Source organism: Salvia miltiorrhiza, chromosome 4, assembly GCF_028751815.1.
Source record: "Salvia miltiorrhiza cultivar Shanhuang (shh) chromosome 4, IMPLAD_Smil_shh, whole genome shotgun sequence".
Taxonomy (NCBI): domain Eukaryota; kingdom Viridiplantae; phylum Streptophyta; class Magnoliopsida; order Lamiales; family Lamiaceae; genus Salvia; species Salvia miltiorrhiza.
In genome coordinates, this window is record NC_080390.1 from 48,398,922 (window position 1) to 48,411,372 (window position 12,451).

Here is a 12,451-nt window from a genome sequence, read left to right on the forward strand (position 1 = left end):
CTCTTTCCATGGTTTCTTGGCTTTTCCTTTCTGTGGTTTGCCTTTGACATTCAAGCTTTCATTTGGTGCTTCTGACTTTGAATCAGCAGTTCTTTGAAGTTCTTTAGACTTCAAAGCATTGATCACTTCATCCAGTGTGATTGAAGTTTCTCTGCCATATAGCATGGCATCTTTCAGATTATCATAGGACTTAGGCAAAGCATTCAGCAGTAAGATTGCCTTGTCTTCATCTTCCAGCTTCACATCTATATCAGCTAAATCATCAAGAGTTTTATTAAACTCATCTAGCTGGTCAAGAATCCCTTTATCCTCTGTGATCTTATATGAGTAGAGTCTCCTTTTCATGTACAGTCGATTTGCAAGAGATTTTGTCATGTACAAAGTCTCCAATCTTTCCCAAACTCCTAGTGCAGTATCTTCCCTTGCAACTTCTCTCAATACCTTGTCTCCAAGACAAAGTATAATTGCACTGTGGGCTTTCTGCAGCATTTCTTGGTATTGTTCACTCTCTTCACCTTCCTTCTTGGGAGTTTTACTTGGCTTTAAGGCCCCAAGCAACCCCTGCTGAGTCAGAATGGCCTTCATCTTGAGTCGCCATAAAGCAAAATCGTTTTTCCCAGTAAACTTTTCAGTTTCAAATTTTGCCATCGCCATTGATGGTAAAAACACAGACTAAAGACAAGTCTGCTGCGAGCTTCTTGATCTGGATTTTGAGATTGTTGAAATCGCCGATCCTCTTCGCCGTGAAGAACGGTTCCCACAGACGGCGCCACTTGTTGCGTAACAACTACCAAAACTCACGAAAACAGATCGCAGCAATGGAACAGTAGGAACACCTCTCTCAATACCTCGCTTCAATCTCAGCTCACTCGATTTGTAAACTATGGAAAAACAGAAAAGTAAAAGAGACTCAGGAATTACGTGGTTCGATCTTGAAAAGATCTACATCCACGGACACACAACCAAGAAGTTTCACTATGAACAAGAAGAAGAGATTACAGACTCCACACTCAGCAACAAGATTAAGAAAAACTGCAGCCTAACAAGCTAACTTCAAAGCTACTGCACATACACTTCTTAACCTCTATTCAGCTGAGAAAACTCTTAAACCTATTCTCTTATCTTCAGAGAATATATATACAAGAATTTAGAGAAAACTAATGAGAAACGTGAACAGGAAGAAAAGGAGAAGAAGGCTCGGTTGAACTGAATTCTGTTATAACAGAATTTCTTCTTCCTTGCTTTCTTTTCAGTTAACTCCTTGCACTTCTCATATTTTCACCCAAGTCCTTCATCTATGTAGTCATCAAATAACAGAATTCATCGTCGAAATACCTGAATTCGAAACTAAAGCATCGAAATTGGAAAAGAAAATAAGAAAAAAAAAAAAAAAAAGAACAACGCAATTATATGGGTCCTGACTCCAGCTGCTGCAGAGAAGGAAGCAGCCCAAATGAGGGGGAACTGTAGCAGATGTGGGCCCAACTGTTTGCAACGGTAATAACCATTTGCCAATTAGAATACTAGCTGTTTCTTTGTTTTTTGCCAAACAGAATGGCTGTTTCTTAATTGACTATGCTCGTAAATTTGTAGAGGCCCACCTAGCAAGCAAATTAAATTCAGCCCTTTTTCATTTTCATCTCGTTCCATTTTTATTAATGTACTACTCTTTTCGACGAAAGCAAGTATTTTTAATTGATTATTACGAGTAATACTTCAAACCATTTTTTTCTATTTCCATCAAAAGTTTTCGTACAGAAGTAAGTTTTCCTTTAATTTCATCTATCCTTTTTTTCTTTTTTTTTTTTTTGATGAAATTACATTATAAATAATACAAACCACACACACACACCCCACCTAGTGGTTATTGTGGCCGAGAGTACTCGAACCTGTGACCTCTTGGACAACAGGCAACCACCCTAACCACTAGGCCATCCCAAGGGGACTCTATCCTTTTTTTCTTAATGTAACAAGTAAACTACTCAATAATGCACTTTGACTAAAGCCTAATTACTTACAATAGTTCACAAACTACACACAGAATATAACTTACTAGGAAACACAACATAGCAAACTTTACTTAGATAGTGTTGTGGAATTTGAACTTGTTCTCTTATTCCACAAGTTCACTACACCATCAGGTAATCTTTCTATTATAGGGAAGTCTTGTGTGGGATAGCCTAAGTAATTCAAGATCCATCATACAGAATGTAACTTCTATTCAAACACTATTAAATACCAAAAAATTATAAATATAATGTTAAATATAAACTGGGTTTCAGACTTGAAAAGAGCTCAACTTAGTAGACCTCAGAAGTCCCAACATAAGGGATTTGTGTTGCTTAAATGGATGAAATCATAATAGGGTGCTAGCAACGCTATCTTTTGTGCCCACAAAAAAGTTGACTCCTCAACTTTAAACCAATGCATGGTGATGATGTAGTAGAAAAACACAAACCTAGCTCTCAAAAATAGAAGCCAAGTTTTAAGCTTTCTTTCTTTTTTTTTTTCTTTTTTTTTAAATATTCGCTCAAATATATTTAGTTAATGTTATATTTTATTATATTTATAAATATGCTAATTAAATTGGTATCATTTTTATATAAATATATATAAAAATATAAAAACAAATCTCGTGCAATGCACAGGGTGCAAATGCTAGTTATCGTGGTGTGACTAATCATTATTACTCTAAATCACACACACACACACATATATATATAGGAGAAGGTTCAATGGAGAAGATATAAACATAGAAATATAAAAATAAATCTCGTGCAATGCACGGGGTGCAATTGCTAGTTATCGTGGTGTGACTAATCCTCACACACACACACACACACACACACACACACACACATATATATATATATATATATAGGAGAAGGTTCAATGGAGAAGTAAATGTTTGCAAAGAAAGGAGAAGCAATCTCAGTCGTTGATCTTATCTAATCTAACGGTCAGCGTTCGTTCATTTAACGTTCAACGGGAATTATGTTGAACTTATACAGGGTTCGAACCCCCAAACATTCAACAAAATTATTAGTATATTCAACCGCTGACATGCTCAATGTTTCTCCATTCTCTATTTATATATTCTTCTGCATGGAACTTAACCCTATATATATACATATATGTGTGTGTGGGTTAGTAACTAACTCTAATCAGATATTGTAAATAATGCATCTATTATAAATTTTCATGATTAAATAATTGAAAATAATTTTTCGTTCTCGTTTAAAACTAGATCTCTTATTTAAACCTCCCTATTTGAAGTATATAAATATATAGATATAATTATCGTCATGTAAAATTTTTTGAGCTTCCAATTTAAACCCACCATAAATAGACTTTTGTGTATTCTTTTTCTTTTTTGGAATTTTTTCAGTAAAATGAATAAAAATAAATTAAAAGATAATTGATTCGAACTAAAACTATACTCTTACAAATTGTATCTTTATTCTACTTATAATAAATTTAAGAATTTATATTAAAATTCGTGTTCACCTTCAAACGGGACTTTATTTCGTAGACAGAGGGAGTAATAAATTTGGTAGCAAGCAAAGGATGTCAATTTGGGCAAAATTCATGCATATCGGGAATAATGTTTGTTTGGTAGTTGGTATAGTTGATGCGATTAGCATAGTTAGAGTGATGGTGAGTTTTTTTAAAAGAAAGTTAAGAGTGATAGTGCATGTATGACGTTTAAAAATGGCACAGCATGCATGTAGACAGAAGGGTCCAATTTAATTCCTCAAATCTGACACGTACCACAAAAAGCATCACAAAATAGAATTAAGTAACATGCATGAAATGAATTCTTAAACTTGTGCTGCTTCTGCAAACATATATGGTTGTTGGGTTGTTGCTTCCACTCAACTTCACTTTTTTCGCAGAAACTAACGTTTCAAGCATCAGCCACATCAAATTAATACTATTGCTCCGTTTATTTTATTAAAAATTAATCTTCATAAATAAAATATTGTAAAATTGATTAATTTCTTGTTTATTTAAATGGATTGGAACTTTGAAATTTCTGAAGACCTTTAATTATTTCTATTATTTTAAATTAATTTTATTTGAATTTTTAATCCTATTATAAGGATGAGATTGAGAAATCTTATTACTCCCTCCTCCGCCCCCCATAAATATGCATATAGTTAACCAAAATACAAATTTTTATAAAAAAAATTGTTTATAGTATAGATAGTGGAGAAAGGGTCGCATATAGAGGATATTGTTCAGTAGATTGTGGGTAATTAAATATTGTAGGTTACAAAAGTAAAATTGTGAAAATTATGTATGATTGGTGTCCAAAAATAGAGTATGCATAAATTTGAACGACATGTCAAAAATTAAAGTATGCATAAATATGAGTATGCATAAATATGAGGCACGAGTGAAATATTAAGGATAAAAATATTTCAGTAGACTCCAGATATTATCCTCAAAAAATCTGCCATCTGTCCGACAATTTAATTATACTTATGGGACTCATTCCAACTTTATGATATTATTATGTGGTTTTGCGATTATATCCGTATAAAGGAAAATAAAAATATGGAGAAAACATTTTAAAGCTCAAAATCTGAACATTCCAGAAATAGATTTGTTTCTTATTAGCTTTAATTCACTAACAATTTGACATTTTAATAGACATATATAATAACCGAAATGAAATGATGCGAGTCCAAAAAGAAAATGTATCACTTTATATATGTTGACATGCAAGTCAAGTGCGTGAAACGTATGAATACTTAAAGTATGTTTATTTTGAATGTAAAAAAATTTTGATAAGAAAATATGAGAATTTTTTTTATCATATATTTGTTAGAGATGAAAAGATAAAAAAACGTATTAAAAAATATTTTCACGTTACTACTCAAATAAATATTATCCAACATTAGAGAGAAAATGAGTGAAAATGAGTTGTTCAATAAAATATTCCACCTTGTTCGAATTTTTATTTATTATAGTGAACATGTGAAAATGATAAAAAAAATAAAAATAAAAAAAATGGTAAAAATATACTCCACGTTCCATTAGTAATGTCCTTCTTTTTTTGGACACAAAGATTAAAAAGAATATAGTTAGTGTATAAAGTGAGTTGGTGAAAGATATTTAAAGATTATTTTAAATGAGTTGATGTATAAAGAAAATTGAATCCACTGCTACTAGTGGGACTAGGGCTAGCAAATCGTGCGTGTCGACCTAATATCGACACGACCTGATAAGGTCAAATCTGAATACGACCTGTTAAGGAAGTGTTCGACACGAACACGAATCCGACATGATTTACTCAAATCCGAACATGACACGAACCCGACACGAATACGATAACAATACGATTTGAATCATGTTGACATTATACGATAAGGACACGATCTGATTAAAATCTGATTAAACACGAAACCCTAAAAGCTAAAGTGTAGAAAGAATTAAAAATTTAAAATAAATATTTAATAAAAAAATAATATTAACTCTATCAAGTTATACGAACCTGACACGAACCCGACAACAAAACTAACCCATTAATTTCGTGCAGTTTCGTATTGTGCCTTTGTGTCGTGTCGAAAATTGTCAACCCTAAGTGGGACGTCTCAATGTAATAATTGAGACATTATTTATAGACGAAGGGAGTATGTTTTTTCTCCATTTCTATCATAGCTAGTCCATCAACAACCATATATAACAATTTAAGAATGCATAACCGCAGGTTTGAGGGTAGGGTCTGGGATGCTAAGAAGCTCGTTTTGGATTTGAAGGGTAGATTATGGAGTTGGAACAAAATAAACCAATTGGTGGATGTCAATGTTCCCTTCTCCTCTTGGTGTTCTTGTGAACATAAACTCGATTTTCTGTAATACTCTTGGTACCTCTGGTACCTTGGGTTCTCTCTTTTCTTTGCCAATAAAGTTTCTCTTTCACTGATCAAAAAAAAAAAAGAATGCATAACCGGATTTGCGAATCCAATTTTCAGATGAATAATGCGGTAGTTGGCTTAAAGGAAAAAATGAAAAAGACCAAAAAAAAAACATTTGAAATTGAATGAGGATAGTCCACATGCAGTTTCGAATGCATTTTGTGAAAGGAATTTGGAAAGAATACCATGAATCTAAACATGTCAAAGACGCGGAAAGAGAGAATGATAATACTTTTGGGGGCCAAATAAGCATAATCGTGAATATAAACAATTTCGCCGCCCACTTATCACTATTTTTTACTTTATCATTTATTATATATTATCCCAAATTTATATCAAATGTTTTATTCATTTTCATTGAGTATTTATTATTTATCCTGAAATAAGTTAATCCGGTCCGATGGGCCTACCTGATGTGCCCGGGTTTAGGATTGGGCTTGATTAAGAAATAAAGGAAAAAAATTTAGGACTTAAAATGCTTACCCGAACACCCCATCGATTAATCGGATTTTGTAGAGGCCCGAGGTCTACAAATTCCATTCAAATTTTATTAATGATATAAATATTATTTTATTTTATTAGTGTGTTATTACGATCTGATGATTAATATATTAGACCAACACTTGAGAGATAATTTCTTCAAAATTTCTCAACGAACTATGGGTGACTTAAACATTTAAAGTGTGAGGAGAATAATGTAGCAAAATAAGGGCTTCCACTAAGCTAGGTAGTAATGGGGTAATTAGAGGATAGTATCATAGTGGAGGTCTTAAAAAATGGGGTAGCAAAAAATTGAGGTAGCAATGTTGCTACCCGGTTCCTTGTCTCAGAGATGGGTCTCACGCTAATTTTTTACTATAATTTTTGTATGTTATTGTTATAATTTTTTCTTTCTTTTTTTGCTTCTTTCTTTTTATGCAGGTATTCAAGTTTCTTTTTATTTATTTTGTTTCGATTTTTAGTTTTTTTTCGTTAGTTTTTATTTTCTTTCTTCTTTTTACCTTTGTTTTAAAATTCTAAACCTTGTTCTATTTTGTTTTTGAGTTGCCTTCAGTTTATTTATTTTTCTGAGTTTCTGTTCTTTTTCTCGTTAATTATTTTAATTTTTTTCTCTTTTTTTTTGATACTTTTATTTTACAATCTTAGGTTCTGTTTTATTTTCCTTTTCATTTTTTTAGCATAACTATAATTTTTAAATTATATTTTATTATTAAAAAATTTATTTTTATAATTATATTAATTTTATTGAAGTAAAATATAATATAAAAATTAAAATACACAAGTTATATATATATATATATATATATATATATAGGGGCGGGGGAGGTTTTATGGAAACACAAAGTTAGATGGAAAAATGAGACGCAATCTGATTCGTTAGATCAATCTAGATCAAAGGATGAGATTAAAAGTTAATATATTAAAATTGATAAAAATTATAATATCCCTTAATTTACTCTCTTCTCTCTCCTCTCTCCTCTCTCCTCTCTCCTCTCTCTATCTCCCGTCACATCTCACCTCTCTTCTCTCTCCTCTCTCCTCTCTCTATCTCCCGTCACTTCTCTCTCTCTTCTCTCTCCTCTCTCCTCTCTCCTCACTTCTCTCTCTCTCTCTATATATCTCTTCTCTCTCCTCTCTCTTATCTCTATCTCCCGTCACCTCTCTCTCTCTCTCTCATCTCTCCTCTCTCTTCTCTCCCGTCCCTATCTCCTCTCTCTCTCTCTACGAACTTGTAGTTAATTTTATTGAACTTGTAGATATAGTCCAATGAACTTTTAGTTTTCTGGTGTTGAACTTATGTATGTATTTTAATTTTCTGGTGTTGAAATTTTAGATATAGTTCAATGAACTTTAAGTTTTCCGGTGTTGAACTTATGTATGCATTTTAATTGAACTTATCTTGAATGGTGTTGAAGTTTTCTGGTGTTTAATGGGGGAAAATCGTGAGAGAGAAAGAGGTAGATCGGAGAGTAGGATTGAACTTGCAGATATAGTTTTATGAACTTGCAAATACAGTTTTACGAACTTTCAGATATAGTTTTATGAACTTAATTATGTACTCCCTCCGTCCCAAACGAAATGTCTCATTTCTTTTCGGCACGGAGATTAAGAAATGTGTATAAAGTAGATAAAGTGGGTTGGTAGAAATTATTTAAATATTAAGTATAGAGAGAGAGTGTATTGCCAAAAAAGGAAACATGACATTTCGTTTGGGACGGAGGGAATATATTGATTTTAAGAGAGAGAGAGAGGTGAGGGTGACGGGAGATAGAGAGAGGAGAGAGGAGAGAGAAGGGAGTAAATTAAGGGATATTATAACTTAACCTATTTTACCAATCTTATCGATAATTGATCATTTTTACTTTCTAGTGTTGGTTAGGGCTGAGCATCGGTTCAAAACCGAACCGAACCGAACCAATTTGGACAAACCGAAACCGAACCGACCTTGCTTGTAGACGGACCGAACCGAACCGACTGAGGGCTGAAAACCAACCACAACCGAACCGGCCAAAACCGATCGGTTTCGGTCGATTTCCAAACCGAACCGATTTTTTTTTTTTTTAAAAAAACGAAAATATGCAGAATTCTGTAAAAAAAAAAAAAACAGCATGTAAATTGGTCCATTCATTCATTCAATTCAATTTACAAATCTGTCCATTCATTCACAAACAACAAAAAATCTAAATTGGTTCAGCGGAAATCTGGAAAATAGAAAACATAACTCTGTCCATTCATTCACAAACAACAAATTACATGAATGTAGATCGATTCAGCGGAAATCTGGAAAATAGAAAGCATAAGAAATTGGTTTACCTTTCGAAATCGGAAGTGTCAGGCTTCAGCGGCGGTCCGGCGGAGGAGAAGCTGGTCTGGACGGCGTCTGGCTCGTGCTGGAGACGTCAGAAGCGGGGGCGGCCGGCGGGTTTGATCGTGCTGCCGTCCTGGTCTGCTCGTCCAGTCGTCCTAGAGGAGAGACGGCGAAAATCGGAATGGAGGTGCAGTCGTGCAGAGAATGGAGGCGCTGGGGGTGGTCGCCGGTTAGAGAGGCGCCGGCTGCCGGCTGGGAAGTGTGGAGAATGGAGGCTCAGGCGCGGCTGGGAGGGAGGGAGGAAACTAGGGTTTCGAAATGGAGAGGGAGACGCCGCTGGGAGCCTGGGAGTTTCAAAATGTGGATGAGAACTAGGGTTTACTTGTAATATAAAATATAAAATAAATAATATATTATATATATATCATGATCGGTTCGGTTCGATTCATAACCGAACCAAAACTAAAAAACCGACAACCGAACCGATCATGGTTTTTAAGTATAAAAACCGAACCGAACCGACAACCAGAAATTCTAAAACCGAACCGAACCGAACCAAAAATGATCGGTTCGGTCGGTTCTATGCTCAGCCCTAGTGTTGGTTATCCTTGACCATTAACTTGTGGGTAAATATATGCACGCTATAAACAATGTAACTTGGATATTCTATTGCATCTAGATGACCTCCACATTTTAATATTGGTATATATCTATTTTAAAAGATAAAATTTAAAAAATATTCATTTTTTGTAAAATATATAAATTATACTTATTTAGGTTTTTTTATCTTTATGTAGAGCATTAGTGTATTTTGCATTGATGCTCGACTGCTCGCCTCGTAAAGATCGAGTATGTTGAGCATTAGGACATTTTCTAAGAATGATCGATTGTTTGATTCGTAATGATCGAATATGTTGAGTATTAGTGTATTTACCACTATTGTGTTTGCTTTAAGGTATAAGAAAGTGATAAGTTACATTTATCATCTTATACCTCGTTTGATTTGATGTATGAAAAAATTCAGGCAGATAGTATATTTTTTTGGGCAGCTCCTTATCTTTTGAGGAATGGATAATTTAATTTTATACCTAAACAAGGTGGTACTATAATTTTATATCACCTTATAAGGAGGGGATAAATATATATATTATCCTTCAAATCAAACAAGATATAAAAAATGTGATCCCCACTTTAAGTGATAAATTTATACCTTATTATATTATCCCTCCATTTAAAGGGATAAAAAGCAAAAACAGCCTAAAGGTTTATATAAATTATATCCAATAAATCACATAGGAATAGTCTGTATATATGAATTGAAGTATGTTTGATATTTTGTTTGACATAATATAAATACAATGAATGAAGTTAATTTGTAAGGGCGGGCATGCACGTGCCTAAAAATCAAAAGGGCCTTCTGAGATGCTTGAAATCCAAAGAATCCACACACTCAACCCTATTCCTATACCTATTCAACACCTTCAACAACTCCGTCACCTTCTCTTTCGTCACCTCATCGCTCCCAATCTGCAACACCAATAGCAGCTTCTGAAACGCTCCCGCTCCCAGCGCCTCAACCGCCGCACTCTCCTCCTCACTCCTCACCAGCTTCAACATAATCGAAACCGAAAACTCCGTCGCCATGTCCGAAACTCGCAGCACCTTCTTCACCACAACCGGTATCATCAGCGCATTCTCTCTCGCCCTCTCTCTCACCTCCTCATTGCTGCACATCCCGTCCAACACGCCCAACGCTTTCTCGCACACGCTTCTCTCCGCCTCTACAACCATTTCCAGAAGTAGCTGCACCAATCCCATCTCCGCCAAACGCATCGACGGAGAATATTCGATTTGTTTCACTAAATGGTACATTGCAACTAGAGATGCTTTTGTGGTGGCAGGGCAAATCGGCTCTTTGATCAGCTTCACTAGTGCTTCTAGCGCGCCTCCCATCTTAACAACCTCGCCAACCGTTTCTTCATCGAACGAGACAATTGATTTTAGAGCCAACACCGCATTCCTCCGCCCCGACAAACTACCGAACCTCAAGAACCACACTATCTTCTGCAGCGACGGCGGGGACGAGAGGTTGCGGCTCGTCTCCTCATCGAGAACCGGCGTCAACATCATCATCGCAGACAAGATTTCTGCTAGCACAGCGACGGTTTCCTCTGCACACCCCTTTCTCGAAAAGGCTCCAAAGGCGGCGGAGAGAACTCTGCCGGCTCCGTTAGAGACGAAGCATCGTATGTTTCTGTCGCTCTCTTTCGCGGATTCCTTGATCTTGGAGACCAATTCGCGGCACCTGTCTTCGTCATTGGCGTCGAAGATTCTTGCGAAGATCTCGGAAACCTCGAAGGAGGTAATCGGAATCCGCGGAGTGGGAATCCTGTGGACGCCATGGGAGCGGCACCAGTCTTGGATGATTTTCCTTATGGCGTGGTTGGGAATGGGTTCGAGGTCTCTGAGGACTTGGTTGGTGACGGGGCAGGTTGCGTTGCCGGCTTCGATCCACGTCTCGATGCTCCGGCGATCGTAGGTGGTGCCGGTGGAGAGAGTGACGGGATCTTCCATGAGGTGGAGCGAGATAGGACAGAGGAAATGGTTGGGGATGGTGAGGTCGCCGGAGTTGCGATGATTCTTCTTAGCGCGGCGCCTTCTCCATGAAGTGAGCATTTTTGGTCGTTGAGATTTTGTGAAGAAGGGAAACGCGCGCGCTTATTTATTTATGTGTGTGGAGAGGAGAGGAGACCCGGTCCAAACGCGGGCGGCTCAACTTTTTCAAAAACTTGGATGTGTTGCGTTTTCGAACGAATTAGACATTGTCAACACAACTACTATTATATATCATCTAGGGTACGAGGAAACATATAGATTTAGACAGATTGAATAAAGCGTGAGGTGCGAAGGGGTAATTTGAATGGGAAAAGGAGCAAAAATCAATTTCTCAAAGTTGGACCGGAAGTCGTCAATCAGACTGGAGAGTGGAGACGGAAATAAACAAACATTTTCATACTATTATTATATTTCCCAAATTCACTCAAAATTTATGGTTTCTCTATTGAAATAGATTAGGTCGATTGACCAGCGAGATTGGTCACATCTTCCACTAGTAAATATTAGGAGAAGAAAGACCAGTCACATTTTATATATGAGAATCAAATCCATTTAATATATATTTAGGAATATTTAATTATTCATAAAACATCATTTATTTATTTTTGTGAGAAGAAAACGTCATATTGTTTAACTAGAATTAATTAGTTCGTCTTTATGTTGCGCAGTCAGGTAACCAAATTATTTAATTGCGTTTTTGTTTTGATAAATTAGTACATTTTTTTTTAGTTTGATGACTCCTTACATTCTCATCATCGGTATTTACATTATAAAATCAATTTTAACTTTTTTGATTTTTCATATTATTTCCAATTTTTTATGCTGGCTATTTGTTTGATGCGATGTGTCTATAGATATAGTGTGGACAAAAATTGAGTTACACTTTTTGAATGATGGATCATGGAAATATGGGCAAAGTGGATGGGAATGTAGGACGCTCGATTTCGTCTCGTTTTGTGTTTATTTCGTAGTTGAAATTGAGTCCTAAAATGTGATGATTTTCATTTTTGTAATTACAACAGATCAATAAAAAACGAATTCAGACGTATCTTAAATTTTTTGTTGGTCCGTTAAAAGAAAGAGAAGAGAGAGATACTAAGACT

General features: G+C 35.5%; 1 protein-coding gene across 1 annotated transcript; it reads right to left on the reverse strand.

The window, feature by feature from the left end:
- Nucleotides 1–10,040: 10,040 nt before the first annotated feature.
- LOC131023967 (U-box domain-containing protein 21-like) lies at nt 10,041–11,424 on the reverse strand. Its single transcript, XM_057953636.1, has one exon. The coding sequence runs from the start codon at nt 11,406–11,408 to the stop codon at nt 10,137–10,139; it is 1,272 nt and encodes a 423-aa protein (XP_057809619.1). The 5' UTR covers nt 11,409–11,424; the 3' UTR covers nt 10,041–10,136.
- Between the last annotated feature and the right edge of the window lie 1,027 nt (nt 11,425–12,451).